This window comes from Actinia tenebrosa, unplaced genomic scaffold, assembly GCF_029948245.1.
Source record: "Actinia tenebrosa isolate PJP-AT-01 unplaced genomic scaffold, QUT_ActTen_1.0 PGA_scaffold11__36_contigs__length_13525064, whole genome shotgun sequence".
In the NCBI taxonomy this organism is placed as follows: Eukaryota; Metazoa; Cnidaria; class Anthozoa; order Actiniaria; family Actiniidae; genus Actinia; species Actinia tenebrosa.
Window position 1 is genome coordinate 10851237 of NW_028292571.1, and position 20145 is coordinate 10871381.

Consider the following 20145-nt stretch of genomic DNA (forward strand, 5'->3'; position numbering starts at 1 on the left):
AAACTTTGTTAGAAAGCTATTTTATACAGAGTTTTATTTATGCTGATTTAAAACAAGGATAGAAAAATGGGGTGCCTTGAGCTCGTTTCAATATAATGAAATTTGAATATTACCATCTTGACTATTTTAAATCGAAAAAATATATATACAAAAAACACGGGAAAGGTTAACCAAGCTTCGCACAAAAACTAATAAAGTTATGGAATTAATTTTCTCAGAACATTTTCGTTGTACTTTATATTTGAGGATAAACTCAAATATTTAAAAAAATTGTTGAAAATAAAATTATTAAAGATTCAGCATTATAGTTAATGAAACGAAAATCTTTTACAAAATAGCGACAAAAACAAAATCAAAAACAAAGCCTTTTTTAGTTAAAGCCTTGTTTCAAAGTTTTTCTCAGACTTCAATAAAGGATATTGTTTTAACAGTTGTTTTATGTAAGTAAAAAGGGAAAAAAATCTTATTTTTCTTACCGAAATTACTGAAGTAAGCTTAAAAGCTATCAAAACTATGAAGAATTTTAGACCCAAAAAACTAAACAAAATGCAAATTTATTTTCAATTTTTGATTCAAATATGATTTCAGAGAAGTTAATTCTTATTTTGTTAATAGCTAGACAGTCTTACCTTGAAGGAAAGTCAGCAAAAAGACGAAGAAAACCTCTAGAAACTCTCTCTTTTGTCTTTTGCTGTTGTTTCTCCTTCAAGTCAACAAGAAATGAGGAAGACCCGTATGACGTCTCACGAATACTGGTTCGTGATTGGCTGAGCTACTCCAGTTTTGAAAAAGAGCGGGAAAACTCACAAAGGTTGTCAAAAAAGGCGGGAATGAAACCAAGTTATGGCGGGAAAAGTCAAATTTTTTCAAAAGACATTGTTTGTATTCAATGACAATTTACAAAGAGTTAGTTTTAGCATCAAGAAGTTCATAAGAAAAGTTTTGTCCCAAAACTTTTGTAAAATCCCACCTCTCTGGTTAAATCAACCAAAAATGTTGAAAAATGAAATGGGCTTCCTGTGTCTGACAAAATTCAATACGTCAGAATACATCAAAGCTCATCCTTTTTACGGTAAAAACACGCGAACAAGGTAAACATGAAAAGCTGTCAAAAATAAGCCCTATTTCATTGAAAAAATAAATCGTCCCCATTTTTCAGAAGACTAGAAAATAACCAAATAACTAATTAGCATTTGAAATTTGTATAGGAAATCGCACGATCTTCTCGTACAATTTGTGTTAAAATTAGAAATGGTAAAAAAATGTATATATACAAGATTACAAAAGTTATTTTTGCTTTCTTGTGGCTGTTTTAATGTGGCTGTCATGTATTAATTTTTTTCCGGCCTGTGATCCAAGCTTGTAAAATCAGACTTTCATTGCCACCCTAATATTCACCATCCCCGCGTCCAGAAGCGATAAATGGGATAAATCTAAATTTTTCATTTTGTAACACTGTTCTGTTTAGAAAACCTGTATACATAAGACAATATTAACTATTCTTCCATCAAATAAATAAAGATGTCACAGACTACTGTTGGTCTTATGTGTGTTTCATTGTATTCACACAGTAAAGTTTAACAACCACTAGTGCAATATTTCTAAACTGTGAATGAAAAATGATTGCACTGTTTTTTTGCCTGATTTTTCTACTCTATTTTTAACCTCCATTACAAAAAATTTCCATAATTTAGAGTTTGCTTTGCCATTTTTTGCCTTCCCCCTACCAGAAAGCATGAAGATTTTCAATAGTTATTTTATAAACCTATTTTAAAAAATCTTTATGCATAATACAGTATCATTTGTTCTTCACACCAGACAGATCGGAGATTCTGCTTATTGCTGTTATCATGTGGCAGATTATATTTGCACAGGTAACCAATCTAAACTAACACTGCAGTGCAGTATGTCTGGCTGTGAGCGACAATGCAACTATAGAAGGATTTCCTAGATATGGAGTCAAATCCACTTCTCTATACAATAAAATATGAAAAGAATTCAGTTCGACTACGACTTGTAATTTCTATAACTTTTTCTTGTTCTACAGCTCCACTCGTGTTTTATTAGAGAACATACCATAGCTAAACCTTATCTCTATTAGTTAAGTAACTAAATCGGCCCGTTTGTACGAAGAGTGGATAGCGTTATATGTCCGATGGATAAACCATTGCTATCCACCTTTCGTAGGGTGCTTGGTACAACTGGGCTCAGGACGTACTCCTTGCCTTTTGCTTCGCAAATTAAAATAAATATTTAAACAGGTCTTCATAGGTGTATTTACATCAATAAGCGTTACAATCAAGCTGGGTTTGCTTTTTCCATTATAAAAACACTAGGCCAGGGAATAACATTACACTCTTCTAATAACCTAGAAAATCCTTCAGTGAATACGTGCTAAAATGCTGCTGATTTTGTTGGTCTGTGTTTTTGTTGGTGGAAGTTTTGCCGGAAATCCTGATGGTATGTTTGTGTAATACCACCTCTTTTCTATAAACGCGCAAAATCTTTTGACTTAGGCCCCGTCCACACGTATCCGGAAATTTTGTATCCGCAAATTATTTTTTGCGGATACGAAAATGTTCGCGTCCACACGCAGCGTATTCGAATCGTTTTCACCGTCCTCACGTGTTCGTTTTCGTAGAATTTGCGGGTACGGTCACAAAAGTTTGAGGACACGTGTGGACGCAACCCGTATCCGTAAAATAAAATTTGCGGGTACAAAAATTTGCGGGTACGTGTGGACTGGGCCTTACATTATATCATTTATTATACAGATATTATTATTATCAACTTATTCGTTTTAAAATAAGTTTTAAGCTTATGAGAGGTGTTTATTAGATTAAACTGAGAACTAGCAACTAACTTCACATGAACCGAACTTAATGTCATATTAAAGAAGACTGATTTTTTGGTATTCTGCGAACTCCACGCTGAAATTTTAGTGAAAGAATTTTAGTGTGTAAACAAAATAGTTATGGAATATGTACGTATGAGTATGAAGTACGGAGGTGTGGAGAAAAGATATAAGCATATCTATAAGGAGTTATTAATTGAACAAAAGAAAATGTGAAGAATATTTTGGTAGAGTGCTCACACTAAACCCGTGAAACAAATACTAATTTTTAGCACTAAATAGTGATAATTAAACAATAGAAAACAAAGGATTCGTATAGGAAATCACACGATCTTCTCGTACAATTTGGAAATTAATAGACACGAGTAATGTTTTGAAAGTTCTTGTAATTGCACGAGCCTTTAGGCGAGTGCAATTAAAGAACTTTCAAACATTACGAGTGTCTATTAATTCCAAATTGTACGAGAAGATCGTGTGATTTTTTGTTTATAGTTCACTCAAAAAAATTTCAGTAAGAAATGCGAAGCGACGCCGTTCATCTTTGTCTATTTGGAGGCCGATTTTCAGTCCATCGCGAAACTGAAATGCATAAAAAACATTAGTTCTTACGGCTTTAATATTTTATTTAATTCTCTTTAAGTACAAAATGATAGAAAATATTTATTTTGACATTGTTTTGGCTGTGTTGCCATAGCGACTTAATTCGGTACTCCTACGGAGTACAATTAACGCTATAATTGTACTCCTCTCGACCAATCAGAGTCGAGTAATTTTGTTGAGTGTACTATAATGTATGAAATAGTACTAATTAGTACTATTTAATGTTCACGGTTTTAGTGCGTGCACTCTATTTGATCGAAGTTAATATGAATACAGAGCTCGAATAATCAGCGTTATATAAACGCGATGGAAATAAGACCTAGCCTCTTACTTTCCCATGCAGATCATTAAAATTTGTGATACATTTAATACCATTTCTCATTTTTTATACGAAATAAGATCAAACATTCCCTTCCTCATTCTTTATTTTTCTGTGCTTTTTTCATTCCAAGTTTATGCATTTCGATATAACACAATAACTCTTTGACTGTTTTATCCAGAGAATGAAGGCATCAAGAATGCAAATCTATTCGAAGGAGACATGATCCTGTCTAATGATCAAAAGCTATCTGCGAAACTTGGTCTTGATGTAGACTCCGGTAGCGCTCGTGGATCCATTAGGACGGGACATTGGCCTGGTGGAGTACTGGTGTACGACATCGCACAGTCTCTCCGTAAGTCTTGACTAAAACTAGCTCAAGCATAGAGCAGTTTTCGTATGACTGTGAAAAGCTCACGGCACGGACACGGTCGTGACACGGCAAGGCATACGCCAGCCCACTCATATTGCACGAGAATTTACTCTCCATCCAATCAAATGCCCGAAACACGCCACGCTCGCGGCGCAGACACGGTCACGCCAATGTCACTGCACTGCCAGACCAATCATATTGCGCGAGAAAAAAAATACCACAATCAAAATTCTCAAAATCATCACGGTTGCGGCAAGGCACGAATACGCCACCGACTTCACAGTCGTACGAAAACTGCTCCACACCAAATCGACAATATGGCTATCTACTTGAATAACTAACGTTCTGCAATGACTATCCTCGCGTTTACGGGTAAAACAAAAAAAACATTTTCACATGTATCTCTCATGCAGTCTAGAGCAACAGTTTTTCAAATTGGTCTCAATTTTTCGATTCGGTGTGTATTAGATAGGCCATGGGACTGGACTCGGTTTAAAGACGATGCGGAATTCACCGGTAACAAAACATGCAAGGGATGGGCCCGGTTCGAAAAACACAAGTTTATTGAAGCCGGTTTAATCCCCCCCCCTCCCCCCCCCCCAAAAAAAAAAGAAGAAGAAGAAAAAAGGACCAGCCTCTTGCTCGCTTTGTTCCCGGCAAGTCTACCATACTTACGGCGCTTACGGCGAGGCTAAAGCTGAAACAATCAGATCAATGCCGTTAAATTTGATATTAAGAGGAATATTTTTTCAATAATGAGCAATAATGGCAAAAAAGCGCCAAAAACTAGACTTTCGTATGAGATTTGATCCCAATTTTCGTTTTGGGTTAACACTCAAAACATTTTTTAAACAGTTAGAAATTCGAAACTTATCTAAACTATGATAAAATGCTTGTTCGAAGCGATATTTTCAATTGTACAAAGATGTTTTGTTGCATTTGTGTTAGAATGTTGCTTTGTCAGCCTTTTTTATTGAAAATATAATGGGAAATAAGCAAATGAAGGCCTAAACCTCATTTTCGAATAAAATTTTTGCTTTGGGTTAACACTTTGATTCCACTTTCATCGGTCATCTCCACTTCCAAACAAGTTAAACTTTCTAAATAACAAGATTTTAGCCTTGTACAACAGCCTTTCTTCAAAAAAATAGTTTTTGGCGCTCACTCCTTGAATACGAAAAGAGTTCTCTCTTAATTTTTATTCAATAGAAAGAGATAGTCGAGCAATGAACGCCATAAGAGCAGGAATGAAAATGTGGACGGACAATACTTGCATTCGGTTCAAACAGAGAACCAACGAGTATGCTTATGTGCACTTCCATATTGGAAATGGGTGAGTAAGATCCTTGGAATATTACATCACATTATATTATATCTGTTTATGTAATGAAAATATGTACCTTGACCTAGATCAGCCCAGAGGTTCAGAGCCGGTTCGATCTGTGAGTGCCTGACTTAGATTAGCCCAGAGGTTGTTTCAGGGTTCGATCTGTGAGTTAGCCATGCCCTGACTTGTTGAGCCCAGAGGTTCAGAGTTCGATCTGTGAGTTAGCCATGCCCTGACTTAGATTAGCTCAGAGGTTGTTTCAGGGTTCTACCTGTGAGTTAACCCTGCACTGACTTGTTCAGCCCAGAGGTTCAGAGTTCGATCTGTGAGTTAGCCATGCCCTGACTTAGATCAGCCCAGAGGTTGTTTCAGGGTTTGACCTGTTAGTTGGCCATGCCCTGACTTAGATCAGCCCAGAGGTTGTTTCACCATACTTACAATTCTATTCGCTAGATGTTCATCGGAGGTTGGTACGAAGAACAGACTTCAATATCTGAGTCTTGCGTCTGGCTGCTGGATACCCGGGATCGTTGCACACGAGATTGGTAAGTTTGTTTGACGGTATTATTTGATATACAGCTGGATTCAAAAACAGTTTTCGCCTCGTTCATCATGTCTGGGACCTCTCTGAAAAACACCTCGGAGATGGCAGCTTGCAGCATAAACACTACTATTATTATTATCGTCATATTTCGATTTGGTGTATTAATTTGATATTTTTACACTCCAATTTAGGACATGCCCTTGGGTTTTATCATGAACAGTCGCGTCCTGATCGCGATGATTACGTCACGATATATTTAAATAACGTTGATTTTGGTAAGTAGTCTTGATACCATACAATGCTCACGCTGATCAAAAATATTGAGGGACCTGAGCCTCCAAACAATTTATTTTTATTCGCGTGGCCATCGATTGTAAGTCCATATTTGGTAAGCTTACCTTATTTGTGACATAAAATCCACCCCCCAAACCGTGCTGACGAGGCCCAATACAGGTCGAAACAGCTGTCCACGGTTTCTAGTTGAGCTGGCTCATTTTTTACGCGACTTGAAGTTGTGAAAGGCCCATTGGCACTCTTCTTCAGTCGTTTCATGTAAGGCTCGTAATTTACCTATTACGCATGTTCTTATTATCCTTACTGAGTTAGATATGAGATATAATTTCGACAAGTATCCACGCTCTACCATTGACTCTCTAAACACCCCGTATGATTATGGAAGCATCATGCATTATGATGCAACAGCATTTGGAAGAGGACGAACCACCATCGTACCAAAGAGAAAAGGGGTAATTATATTTATCAACACCATCACTGCATTCTTATTATTAACATCATTATCGTCATCATTATCATCATCTTCATTACCACCATTAACATCATCAGCATCAGCATCATCGTCATCATCACGATGATGATCATCATCTTCATCATCACCACTAACATCATCAGCATCAGCATCAGCATCAGCATCAGCATCAGCATCAGCATCAGCATCAGCATCAGCATCAGCATCAGAATCAGCATCAGCATCAGCATCAGCATCAGCATCAGCATCAGCATCAGCATCAACATCAGCATCAGCATCAGCATCAGCATCAGCATCAGCATCAGCATCAGCATCAGCATCAGCATCAGCATCAGCATCAGCATCAGCATCAGCATCAGCATCAGCATCAGCATCAGCATCAGCATCAGCATCAGCATCAGCATCAGCATCAGCATCAGCATCAGCATCAGCATCAGCATCAGCATCAGCATCAGCATCAGCATCAGCATCAGCATCAGCATCAGCATCAGCATCAGCATCGACATCAATATCTCCATCTTCAACATTTCCATCATCATAATCACAATCATCATTATCATCATCATCAGCATCATCATCACCATCACCACCATTATCATCATCATCATTATCATCATCACCAGCATTAGAACATTATCATAATAATTACACCCAAAGAACGCCAAGGCAGACCGGGGACGATGACCTTTCATTCTTCTTGTTTTTTCTCAGGTGACTATTGGTCAGCGAACTTATATCAGCAAGATCGACATTGAGCAGATGAACCTGTTGTACAAGTGTAGCGGGACGACAGGGGGGAACGGTGGTGAGTATGCTGTAGTTGCTGGGTAATCAGCTGATAAAAGTCTTTGAATGGTTTTCAAACACTGACCAGCATGTGCTCTCAAACAGAAAGAATTGGTGCGTGTCAATCGGCTGATAAAAGTCTTTGAATCTCATTATCTGCTCTAAATGGTGTTCAAACACTGACCACCATGTGCTGTCAACCAGAAAGAATTGCTGGGTTTCACTCAGCTGATAAAAGTCTTTGAATCTCATTATCTGCACTAAATGGTGTTCAAACACTGACCACCATGTGCTGTCAACCAGAAAGAATTGCTGGGTTTCACTCAGCTGATAAAAGTCTTTGAATCTCATTATCTGCACTAAATGGTGTTCAAACACTGACCACCATGTGCTGTCAACCAGAAAGAATTCTTACCCTATAGGTTCTCTGCAGTAATCGGGATGCAGCTCAATTTGGAGAACATAACAATAGGTTTCCAAATCTCTTGAGATTGAAATTATGAAAAATGCATCCTCCTCCTAATTGTCTCTATTGCTAAGCACACTAAGATTATTAGCTTTCAGATGCTTATTTATAAAGTACTTTTCCGACTTTTCTAGGTTCAACCGGAGGCAACAATGATTGTGTGGACAACGATAAAAACTGCGCTTACTGGGCGAGTAAAGGAGAATGTGAGAAAAACCCAACTTACATGCTCAAGGAGTGCAAGAAGAGCTGCAAAAAATGTACGTTTATATTATTAAATATGTTTATATTTTACCACCATTATTTCCCGTAAGTGGCTCTTGCGGAAGGCTCGCTCCACACGCACTACCACTACATTCTATATTGAATAAATAGAAAACGCGCGCGCGTGCTGTGTGCTGTCATAAAGCACGCGGGGGTTGGCAGAACACAAGAGAAGTGTTAGGAGAAGCACGACGCGTAGCGGAGTGCTTCTGGACACTTCTCGAGTGTTCTGCCAATCCCCAAGTGCTTTATAACTGCACACAGCACAGCAAGCAAGTTTTTTATTTCTTTTATAAAATACAAATTACAATAATAGATAGGAATGACGCAACGGAAAGTGCGCGCGCGTGCAATGTGCTCTCATCTCAAAACCAATCAGAACGCGACATTCATAACAGTTATTTTATAATTATATCATGAACAACACTCAACTCACAAGTTGATTTTTACGGAGAAAGGTAAATAGACCCCTTGCCAAAATGGCGGACGAAAATTGAAATGCCTAATTAAAAGAAAAAAAAAATTTTATATATATATATATATATATATATATATACCAGCACTGAAAAGAGCACCTTTACGTTAATAACCGTACAAAGAATCATTATGCCAGATGTTATATTGGTCGAAAAAACTCAAGTTGAAAATTGACAAATTTACAGACAATTTGTATGTCTGGGGGTATAGCACAACATTCAAATGAAGAAATATTTCACCATTCAACTATTAACTTTATGTAGAATAGATACTGAAAATATTGTTATATCGGGGTTAAGTGCACTTTAATACAAGTTCCTTTACATTCACGCCTTCCGTGATCTGTGAAGCGAATTTTGGATAAATATAATTAAGCTCGATAGCTTTGAAATACGCTTAAAGTGTTCTTAAGGATTAATACTTAATTACTCGGGCTTTCCAAGGAATGCCTGAGGTATAAATTGGGCTTCGTTATTTTTTTCCTTCATCCACAAATCGCCCTCGAAGCCTAAGGCGCATGCGTCAAATCAAAGTCTATGCGGATATGAGGAAGGACTCGTCGCTGTTTCAAGTAATGAATAATATGGAGTCTAACACCCTCAACATTTTTAGCACGCGTGATTTTGCACAGACTTTTCACCATCTAAAAGGATGACAGTGTTCACGAAGAATTCGTTCGATTTTCTGCTATGAAGCCCGAGTTCATGCAGATATGCGTCTAGTTCCTAAAAAAATTAAAAGCGCTTCTTCGGAACATTATGACTCAAAGAAAGATTCTTATTTCCACTATAAGATGCGAAACTATGAAGCCCAAGCATATAGAAGAGTTCAATTAGGGATTCCTTAACAACACTCACAAGATGTGGGATCCGGTCTTAAACTCTCTCCAAATTGGCACCAATGAACTGAAGTATCTTAAGTATATCAGTAAGCTATTGAGATTTTTCACTGTGAACTCACGCTATCCAAAATTTTAGTTTTGCTTTTTTTTATCAAGAAAAAGAGATTGCAGTCAAATGTTTCAATAGATATTAGTTAGAAAATGGTAAAGAGACATGAAGAATGCACTTTGGTCTTGGAATGCGCTATACAGTATGCAGTATTCAGTATTCAACTTTTTTTGAAATAGCTGAATATCAATCAAAATACTTTTTCATGTGCAAATGCAACACAAATTTCGCGTGCAAATGTACACATTCTCGCTGTCTGATTAGCTAACTAGCAAAAAAAAGAAAAAAAAAGAAAAAAAAAAAGATGGGTGGCCACGGTTAGGCGCGTTGCACTGTAACAGTTTTCGTTTCTAAGAGTGTTTTTTTTTTTCGTTTTACTAACTATGGAGATTATAAAGTTATAAAAGGCTAATCTTTTTTATCTGACAGCAACTTTTACTGTGATGTCATATAAAAATCTTTTATTGTTAAAGATGAACATTTATCAGTCTTTCAAATGCCCGATTGATCGTACTCATTGAGAACCGACTTAATTTAACGATGATCTAACCTTCATATAATCTATTTCTTCTATAACTACAATAAATTTCTATCACCAAAAAAACCCTCTTTATTCTAAAACCCTATATATTCTATATTATTATTATTATTATTATCATTATTATTATTATTATTATTATTTTATGCAGTACTAAAACGTATAGATGCAAAAAATCTATGACCTGTATAATCTAAAAGGAAACTAACTACAATAAATTTAAATAGATGTCCCTATAAAATCATTGTCTTTAAAACGTTTCGGGAAAAAAAAAAAAAAATATATATATATATATATATAAACAATCAACTACAATAAATTTCTAGCACCAAAAAAACCCTCTTTATTCTAAAACCCTATATATTCTATATTATTATTATGCCAAGTTTTATTTGTCTGTATATATCATGTTTACATTGACCAGCGGACTAAGTCTAGGCTGGTTAAGTTCATCATTTTTTTTCAATCTTTTCTTCAGCTTATGCATATTCATAGAACTTCTTGACTATTTTAACGTTCTGGCTTAAAATCCATTTCTGACATCGTTCTATAAGAAAGTTCACTTCCCTGTCTGTATTTGTAATTGTTCTTAGGTCTTTTCTTAGCTGTTCGTGATGTCCTGCGAGAAAGTCAAACACTATGTTAATCTGATTTACACTTGAGCTTTTGCACTCTTTTTTGATGCCTGCACGTAGTTCCGTGTATTTTTCTTGTTTTTCAACAGTTCTCAGTTATTATTATTATTATTATCATCATCATCATCATCATCATCATTATTATTATTATTATTATTATTATTATTATTACTATTATTATTATTATTATTATTATTATTATATATTTCAGGTTGTATTGATGGAGATAAGAATTGCCAATACTGGGCAGGGATTGGAGAGTGCGAGAAAAACGCTGATTGGATGAAAGCAAACTGCAAGAAGAGCTGCAAACAGTGTTAAATGTAATGCACGTCTAAGAAAACGTAGATTAAATTAATCGTTCACCACATGCTCTTTGTTCATTAGATTGTTTTAGTTTCTTTAATTTTTTTTTTGCTGTTCGTTTGTTCGTTTGTTCTGATGTTGTTGTTGTTGTTGTTGTCGTTCATAGTTATTTATCCAATGAGCTATTACAAAAAGGAGGAAGGGAATGGGTCCTAGATTGACTGGTAAGCCAATATTTCCTTTCACAGTTCCCTGCGCCATCAGAGATTATTAAATTATTAGATTAGTCGCCCTCACAGTTCCCTGCGCCATCTTAAAAGGTAGCCATGCTTTTGTATCGAAGCGAGACGAACGGTTAACTTGCAATGATAGAGACATGTGGATAAATGTTCAAGGTGTTTTAAAAAGGTCTCTATATTGCAAGCTCACCGTTCGTCTCCCTTCGATGCAAAGCACGGCTACCTTTCAAGATGGCGCAGGGAACTGTGAAGGCGATTAATCAATAATCTAATTTGTCTTGATGTAACGTTTACCCATTTCAGACCATGTGTCACGTGTTACGAGAATAGGATTCTTCGTTTGAGTTATATATAATATTCATGTGTCTTCTCGCCAAAACCGTTAAAGAAAGAAATGATACTCTAGGGAATGCCATGTGGCGTGAAATGAGAAAACATTACGCCCAAGGCAGAGTCTACTGATTAGTCACTCACAGAAAACGTTTAATCCCACAAGATATTCATGCCAAAATAGACCATGAATAGAAAAGGAAAAAGTGGTATAGTACTGTCACGACTCTTTTACTCCGACGAAGAACTAGCGTCCGAAACGTCAGTAAATTTTTCATCTTTTTACGGTGTAAAATTTACCCTTTTATCATTACTGTTTCACTATAAACACCGACGCAGCTCACACTAGCTTTTAGATAGTTAACTCTTACTGTCACGTCTTTAAGGTTTGATGCCTGAACTCGGCCACATCAAATGCGTCATAGAGTTGCTTGTTAGTTCTCTCTTATGATTTACGGATATACTGCCGGGTTCCCCGGATGAATTCAGATTGAGTTCAGAATTCCTGATGAATTCAGTTGAAAAAGGGCCACCTTGTTCAAAACCCCAATTTATCGATACCCTGAAACAACCCTCTAGGGTGATCGATGGGGGCATAGATAACTCACAGCTTGAACACTGAAACAGCCTCTGGGCTGCGGGATCTCAGTCAGGTCACAGCTAACTCACTAACTCATAGATTGGACCCTGTAACAACCTCTGGGCTGATCTAAGTCAGGGCATGGCTAATTCACAGATCGAACTCTGAAACAACCTCTGGGCTGATCTAAGTCAGGGCATAGCTAACTCACAGATAGAACCTTGAAACAACCTCTAGTCTGATCTTAGTCAGGGCACGGCTAACTCACAGATAGAACCTTGAAACAACCTCTGGGCTGATCTAAGTCATGCATGGCTAACTCACAGATAGAACCTTGAAACAACCTCTGGGCTGATCTAAGTCAGGGCACAGATCATTAGCTCACAGAGAACCATAAGACAAACAAAAAAAAAAAAAAAATTGAATCAAGGGAGGTATGTCTGAATGTTTTATCGGATTCATTAGTTTTAAGAGTAGGAGGCGTTTGGAACGTGCTCACGTATTTTCTGAAGATTTGGACAAGAAGATTTAAATTAATCTAATTCTAGTCTAATATTCAAAAAAAAAAAAATCAACGCCTAAAAGCTAACACCTGCTGCTATATTGCCAATTTTTGCGGGGGTAACACTCGAAATCCTGCAGCTGAGAAACCCCTGGCTTCATTATATCTTTTCATATATTCTTTTGATGTTCTGATTGAAATGCGTATACGTAAGGATCCTTTAAGAATCTTTCGTTAAGAACGAAATGAACCATTTATTTAACGAATAGCATAAGGTATCGATATCCAACACAGAGGCAATTGTTAATGGAGTCAGTATGTCTAAGTGTTAATGAAAGAAACAAAATTTACTCTCGCTCTCTAGAAAACATAATATTAGCTTTCATAGCTTGGGGCGATTTATAAACTACTATTAGAAATATTGCATGAGCTAAATGAGACAAGAGAGAATATTTAGACTTTTGTTTAAGTAATCTTTTTATCTGGATGAATAAATAGATTAAGAATTGAACAATTTTAAAAAAAAAAAGGGACAAAGATGGATGGGAAGTTGTAAGATGGCGGGGGCGGAGGGATGGGGTGGCAGCGGGCGGGAGGGCTGGGGGAGGGCGGGGCGGGAGGGCGGGGGGGGGGCGGGGGGGCGAGGGGCTGGCGCGGGGCGGCGCGAGGAGCGGAGGGGGCGGGCGAGGGCGGCGGGGGGGGCGGGGCGGGGGGCGGGGGGGGGGGGGGGGGCGGAGGGGGAGGGGAGGGACGGGGCGGGAGGGGGGGGGCGGTAGGGGGGGGGACGGGGCGCGGGGACGGGAGGAGGTAGGGGCGTTGCGGAGGGGGGGTTGCGCAGGTTTATGGTTGATGTATTCTTCTTTATTGCTTATTTCTGTGCTTCGTCTTTCTTTTCTTTATTTCTTTCTTTTCTTCTTCTTTCTTATTTCTTTCTTTCTTTCTTTCTTTCTTTTTTTTCTTTCTTCCTTCCTTTCTTCCTAACTTTCTTTCTTTCTTTCTTTCAATTTCTTTCTTTCTTTCTTTTCTTTCTGAGCCCGACCTGAACAGGACTCATCTCTCCTTAATGTTAAATATCTTAAAATTACACTCTAAATTAAAATAAAAATATAAAATATAAGAAGTTAATTTTACCGGAAAGAAAACAGACGTGTCAATGCAGACTTTTCCCTCTATGACTGAAATGCTTTAAGTTTTGCAATAAAAAGTTGATCTTAAGTTCTGAAATATAAGTTGTTTTTTTTTTTTAGTTTGGTTTTGTTGCATATTCCACCCTTTTATTGAAGAGCTCGACTAAGTTTAGCAATTAAGAGTTTCCGAGGTCTTCATTGAACTCAAGTGATATTTCTCCCTTTAAGTTTTGCATTTTCTCTCCTCCTATTCAAATTGTCTAAGTTTAGCAATAAAAAAAGTTTTCTAGATCTTACATTGAACTCAAGTGATCTCTCTTCGCTCTAGGCTTTCATTATTTCCCCTTTTTCTTGAAGTGCTTCTGTTTAAGTTTTTTTTGGACTCGTAAAAAGTTACTAAGATGCTATATTGATAACAATGTTTCAAAAAACCCATTAAATCAAAAAAAACAAACAAAAACAAAAACAAAAAAAAACAAAAAAAACAAAAAAAAAAACAACTAAAAACGAATTAAATTCATGCGCTGCCGCACACATCGAATGATTTTTAGCTTTTTTCAAGTATCTTGTCAAGATGTATTTGAAAAGAAAGAGAGCGTCCACGTCAAAGTTTAATTATCAAACGAGTGTGTGTGTTTGTTTGCATCGAATCTATCGTTAATCGACACGTGCAAAATTGTGGGAGAGTCGTGACCAAAGCTGATGATAAGTTTAATCTTGAAGTTAATCTTGAATCAGTAGAACAAACAAAATATCATTTGGAAAGAAGATGACATAAATAAGGTTTGAATGAAAAAAAGTTAAACAAGAGGCAGAAAATTGAATAAAGAATTTCGGAAAAGTATTAAACCAAATATTGAATTTTCTTCTCGGGAAGTATTTCAGTTTTCTTAAAAGAATAAAAGATATTTAAATCATTGAAAGAAAAAGTTAAGAATATCCGGAGGTAACTTTTTGGTTGAGGGAACAAGGGAGAAGATTTTACCTTAAAAAAAGGAGAGATTCAATGGGTTTTAAAATGTTTTAACACCCAAACACAAAAAAACTCCCCAATATTACGAAACTTCTCGATCGAGGAGTTGAATAACAAACCGAAAATTTATTAAAATATTTATTCAGAAAGAATTTTTACATATTTTTCAAAGGGGATAATATTTTATAAGTCATTATAGCTCCTGAGTTGAGAATTATTGAGAATTTTGACACGAAATTCAGATAAATTTCAGTTGCCATGGCAATTTATTGCAAATTTAGCAACCAATCAATGCTAAGTTTTGGAAAATATATATATATCGTCAAAAGACTTTGCAGAATGTTTTACAAATGAATGGCAGAACAGAAAGAGCGAAACCAAGCAAGTGAACGAGGTAAGATTGTCATTCAATTCTACTTTTACTGTTTGCTAAGCCACATTATTGAAAATATTTTCAAGCAAGCATTTTATATTCGAATTCTCTACAGAAGAGTTACTAAACATAAGGGGAAATTCAATCTTGCTCTAGGTGATTAAGCTCATTCTTTCAGCCTCAACAAATTAGTTAACCCGTCAACAACGAAAAAAAAAAAAGGATATTCGTAGCGCAACATTTCGTAGTTCAAGATTTTCTTAAATGAAAGAATAAGATTTACCAAATATCTTTAGTAGCATATTGTTGGTAAAAAAAAAAATTTCTTTTCGACAAAATGAAATAAAACAAAAAATATAAATAAATAAATAAATATATATATATAAATGAATAAATGAAATAAAATAAAATAAATAAAAGCTGATAGAAAATAGTTGGATTCAAATTAAAATGCATTGTGCTTAGATTTCAAAGGCACCTGTTTCACTTTAAGCTTTTTTCTTATTTCCTTAACGATAATTTTTATCATGGATCAAAAGTAAAATCTAATTGTGATTTACAGTGCTATTGTTTCAGTTCCTCTTTATTTTCTACTGAATCGGAATTGGGGGTTTAAAATATTATTATTTTTTGTAGAGGAAAGAAAAAACCGGAAAATCATATCCGTAGAATAACTCTCGAAGGACGGGAGAGAACCAGCAAACAATTCTACTCACAAGATGACACCAAGATTCAGAATCCACCCATCCATTCCCCAGGCTACTCACAGTTAGCTCTCCCAAATTCAAAATGGCGGACGCGGCTAAGATAACACACGTAGCCTGGCAAAACACTCGGAGTTATCTTCCAATATAGACGAATCGCTTTTTATTCTTTACAAAACGGCTTTCTAGTTGTCTTTAGATGATTCTATTAATAAAAATGATCGCCTTACACATCGCGTACATATTGACAAAAGACCGCTCGATCCTCCGAAATCGGTCACGGTGCTCCTCTGAGAGTCAAATCACGAGCTTGACGTCATGTCAATAAATGAAGAGAGTAGCCTGGAAACGAGGTGACACTCAGAAACGTGCGCATTCACATGCCTCGCCACTATTGTTAGCTTAATCTTAAAAATTTTGGCATTATATAAGAAAAATAATAGATAACCTTTATCGAATCTTGATTTCCAAGTGAATTGTGAAGAAAGGAATAATGATAATCTTATATCTAAAATCGAGCAACATGAATAATAAAGTATAGTAGCTTTCATGAATAATTTTCAAAGAACAATGATATATTCCAGTGCTTAACAAACGGTGCCAGCCCGGAAAGTAGCAAGCTGGGAAACGACTGTTTTATTCAAAGATTATAAGTCTTATTTCTATTCAATTGCCTTATTTCACTGTGACTGACGTCACTGCTTGTTTATGTGGGGGATAGAATCGCCAAATCCAATAGAAAATTCAACAAAATTTGCTTATTTTGACCGTTTATATCTCACTTTCCGAAAATTGCGCATGCGCCAAAATATGGATTATGACAGAGCCCTAGTTCTTTGCCGCAGGCCAGAAGAAACGCAGGCTCTGGGTACTCAACACTCGAGCATGCGCAGTGAATATCCTCTCAGAATAACCGTTCTTCGACCAATCACATACTAATACTAATAATACTGTCAATCAATGCTAATGGTATATTTCAATTTAGTTCTTTTTCTTTTTCCGTGAAAGACGAAACCCGAAAGAACCGTCTGAAAAGATTCTTTGGAATCCAACAGAGTATATGTTCCATGAATGAGAAAAAGAATCAAGCAATAGCAAAATACTGGAATCGAAAGACAGCCTAATAATAGGATTCTTGAATGACAAATTAAGTCAAAATGGAAAACAACTCCAATACAAATAACATCGCCACCTGTCCTTTAGTTGAAAGCAATATGTGGTTCTTGGAGTACCTAGAAGATGTCTACATTATAAACTGCGTCTTCAACTTTGTGTTCGCGATCTCAGCAGTTGTTGGAAATTTTTTTGTTCTGTACTCAATCATTAAGACTCCATCCTTACATAAGCCATCAAGCTTTCTCATTTGTAACCTAGCAGTGACGGATCTCGCAACGGGATTTTTAGTTCAACCACTTTATGTCATCTACAAAATAGCAGAGATGAATGGTATTGTGGATATGTCATGTTATTGCGGCGTTGTCGTCAACATGCTGGCCAATCTCTTCTCAGGTATGTCTTTCATGACGGTCACGTGCATCAGCATCGACAGATACCTGGCTTTGTACCTTCACTTAAGATACGTTGCTGTTGTAACCACACAACGAGTGGTTAAGACAATCACGATGTTCTGGCTCATTGGAATCTTCTTCGTCTCATTTTACCCATGGAAAGTTTCAGTTTCTTTAGGATTTGGTGTCATAGCACTTGTAATGTGCTTGGGGATATCCTCTTTTACATTCTTCAAGATTTTCCAAGTGGTCAGGAAGCATCAAACGCAAGTTTATGATAATACCGCGTCATACAATGTAGAGGATAAAAGGATTGCCTTTCATGCACTGAACCTGTCTAAGTATCGCAGGTCAGTCCTTACGATGGTTTACATATATATAATACTTGTACTGTGCTATGTCCCATACATGGGTACTCTAGCATCACGGCTAGTGATGGGACTCACTAAAGAATACAAACTCGCTCTCAACGTTACAACAACGATAATCTATATCAATTCTTCGATAAATCCACTAGTTTATTGTTTTCGCCTGAGAGAGTTTAGGAATGCAATTATGAGGGTTCTTGGGAAGACAAGAGCTTCTAGCGAGGTTTCACGAACATTTCATTCTATTCCAAGGCCGAAAAATCGCAGAAGATCCTTTAAAACGAGTGATAGAAAATCCTCTTTTTAAGGTTCAATCTGTGAGTTAATGTTAGGTGCGCCCTGACCCGAACTATAGCAGCCAACAATGAGAATGTTACGTTCAATTCAGGGTTCGATCTGTGAGTTTGCCATGCCCTGACTTAGATCTTCATTTCCAGAGGATGTTTCAGGATTTGATCTATGAGTTAGCCATGCCCTGACTTAGATCTGACCAGAAGTTGTTTCAGGGTTCTATTTGTGAGTTAGCCATGCCCTGACTTAGATCAGCCCAGAGGTTGTTTCAGGGTTTTATCAGTGAGTTAGCCCTGCCCTCAATTAGATATCAGTCCAAAGTTTGCTCGTATGAATTATATATAGTTACATTATAGTGTTGTTAAGTAGAATGTATTTATCATTAGTTCATATATTATTTATAATTATTACTTGCGTTCGTAATGGAAATCAGAATTATTTAATCAACGCTAGCTTGGGGTTTCCCATTCCATAGCAGGTGTCATTCCCTAGACTATTGTTTCTTTGTCTAACGGTTGCGCACGAGAAGACAAATGAATATGGATACAACTAAAACAAAGAATTTTATTCTCAAGACCATGTGTCATTCCCTAGAGTATCATTTCTTTGTTTAACGGTTGCACATGAGAAGACACATGAATATGGATACAACTCAAACAAAGAATCTTATTCTCAAGACCATGTGTCATTCCCTAGAGTATCAATTTTTTGTTTAACGGTTGCGCATGAGAAGACACATGAATATGAATACAACTCAAACAAAGAATCTTATTCTCAAGAGAATGACATGTGGTCTGAAATGGAAAACAAAAAAGATAAATTTCGCATCACTGCTGTAAAATAAATACCATATCCGCCACGTAACAAGACACGCCCAAGCAAAAGAAATATGTCAACCAAATTGTTACAAATAATAAGCAATAAAGTCAATCAATCTACGTCCAGGTGATAGTTTATTGGTTACTTCAGAAACGAGTGAAGGACGGGTAACGAGCAGAAAGAAGATTTTGATAATTAATCTTATCAAAAAAATATAATATTTCCATGACGAGAAAGAGCACATCAAAATTAACAGGTCTCTGCAGTTTGGCTTCGATTGGCTCAGTAACAGCTAAATTATAAGCAATCAAAAATATCGAACCTTTTAAAGAAATGTATGTTTGTGAGTTTGCTACACAAAAGGTATGAAAACCCAATATCTTGAAACTCCAGACATTTACTAATTACGATGTACTCTTTCTTGTTATGGTGTTTATTTTTTAACTAGGTTAATTCTAAAGTTGGCAATTCGTTCCTAAAGTTGGCAATAGACCTTATTCGTGGTGTGACAATGTTTTCCCAATTCAGCGTGACAAACCTCTGGGGGAATAAAGAGCTATTGTTTTGAAACTCGTCGGGATATCATCGTTATTCCTTTCGTATTCTTTGAGATACTCATGAATTTTTCGAAGAGTAAAAACAAAAGAAAATGAATAATAAGGTCTATTGCTCCCCTAAGGGGAGAAAGTCCGCTTGTCACGCTAGTACTCCGTCCACACTAATGTCAAGACATTTCGATGCTTTTTGGCTCTCCGTCTACGCTAAGGCCCCGTTTACACGAAGCCGAATATTTTTGTAAACGCATATTTTTTTTTATCCGTTTAGGCCTACCGTTAACGCGGAGACGGTCTTTAGCCGGCTATTTTCGAAAACGCTTTTCAAAGCGGATATTTTTGAAACGCTGGCTATGCGTTTCCGTGTAAACACTCGAAGCCGGATATTTTCGTAAACGCTGACGTTACTAAACGTAGGAGATCGCAGTCTCAGGAACCATACGCATGCTCATTTAGCTCCTATGAGCGTTATCGTGTAAACGGTCGAAAACGATGAGCGCTACACGAAGCCGCATGTACACGCACATTTTTTTACCCGTATAAAAAAAACATCCGGCTTCGTGTAAGCGAGG

At 36.7% G+C, this 20145-nt stretch overlaps 2 protein-coding genes across 2 annotated transcripts; both read left to right on the forward strand.

Moving 5' to 3' along the window:
- Nucleotides 1–2323: 2323 nt before the first annotated feature.
- Nucleotides 2324–11269, forward strand: LOC116298933 (high choriolytic enzyme 1). Its single transcript, XM_031707513.2, has 9 exons — nucleotides 2324–2460; nucleotides 3955–4128; nucleotides 5356–5479; nucleotides 5927–6018; nucleotides 6209–6292; nucleotides 6624–6763; nucleotides 7495–7588; nucleotides 8170–8295; nucleotides 11111–11269. Exons 1-9 carry the CDS (start codon nucleotides 2400–2402, stop codon nucleotides 11218–11220), a joined length of 1005 nt encoding a protein of 334 aa, XP_031563373.1. The 5' UTR covers nucleotides 2324–2399; the 3' UTR covers nucleotides 11221–11269.
- Nucleotides 11270–17200: 5931 nt separating this feature from the next.
- On the forward strand, nucleotides 17201–18419 carry LOC116298927 (adenosine receptor A3-like). Its single transcript, XM_031707508.2, has one exon. It carries the CDS (start codon nucleotides 17248–17250, stop codon nucleotides 18214–18216), a length of 969 nt encoding a protein of 322 aa, XP_031563368.2. The 5' UTR covers nucleotides 17201–17247; the 3' UTR covers nucleotides 18217–18419.
- Nucleotides 18420–20145: the final 1726 nt, after the last annotated feature.

Bases quoted from the DNA above. Each gene is read 5' to 3' on its own strand.
- LOC116298933 (XM_031707513.2), top strand. From the start codon at position 2,400: ATGCTGCTGATTTTGTTGGTCTGTGTTTTTGTTGGTGGAAGTTTTGCC. The intron at 5,480-5,926 runs GTGAGTAAGATC...TCTATTCGCTAG, and splicing joins CACTTCCATATTGGAAATGG to ATGTTCATCGGAGGTTGGTA. The intron at 6,293-6,623 runs GTAAGTAGTCTT...TTACTGAGTTAG, and splicing joins TTTAAATAACGTTGATTTTG to ATATGAGATATAATTTCGAC.
- LOC116298927 (XM_031707508.2), top strand. From the start codon at position 17,248: ATGTGGTTCTTGGAGTACCTAGAAGATGTCTACATTATAAACTGCGTC.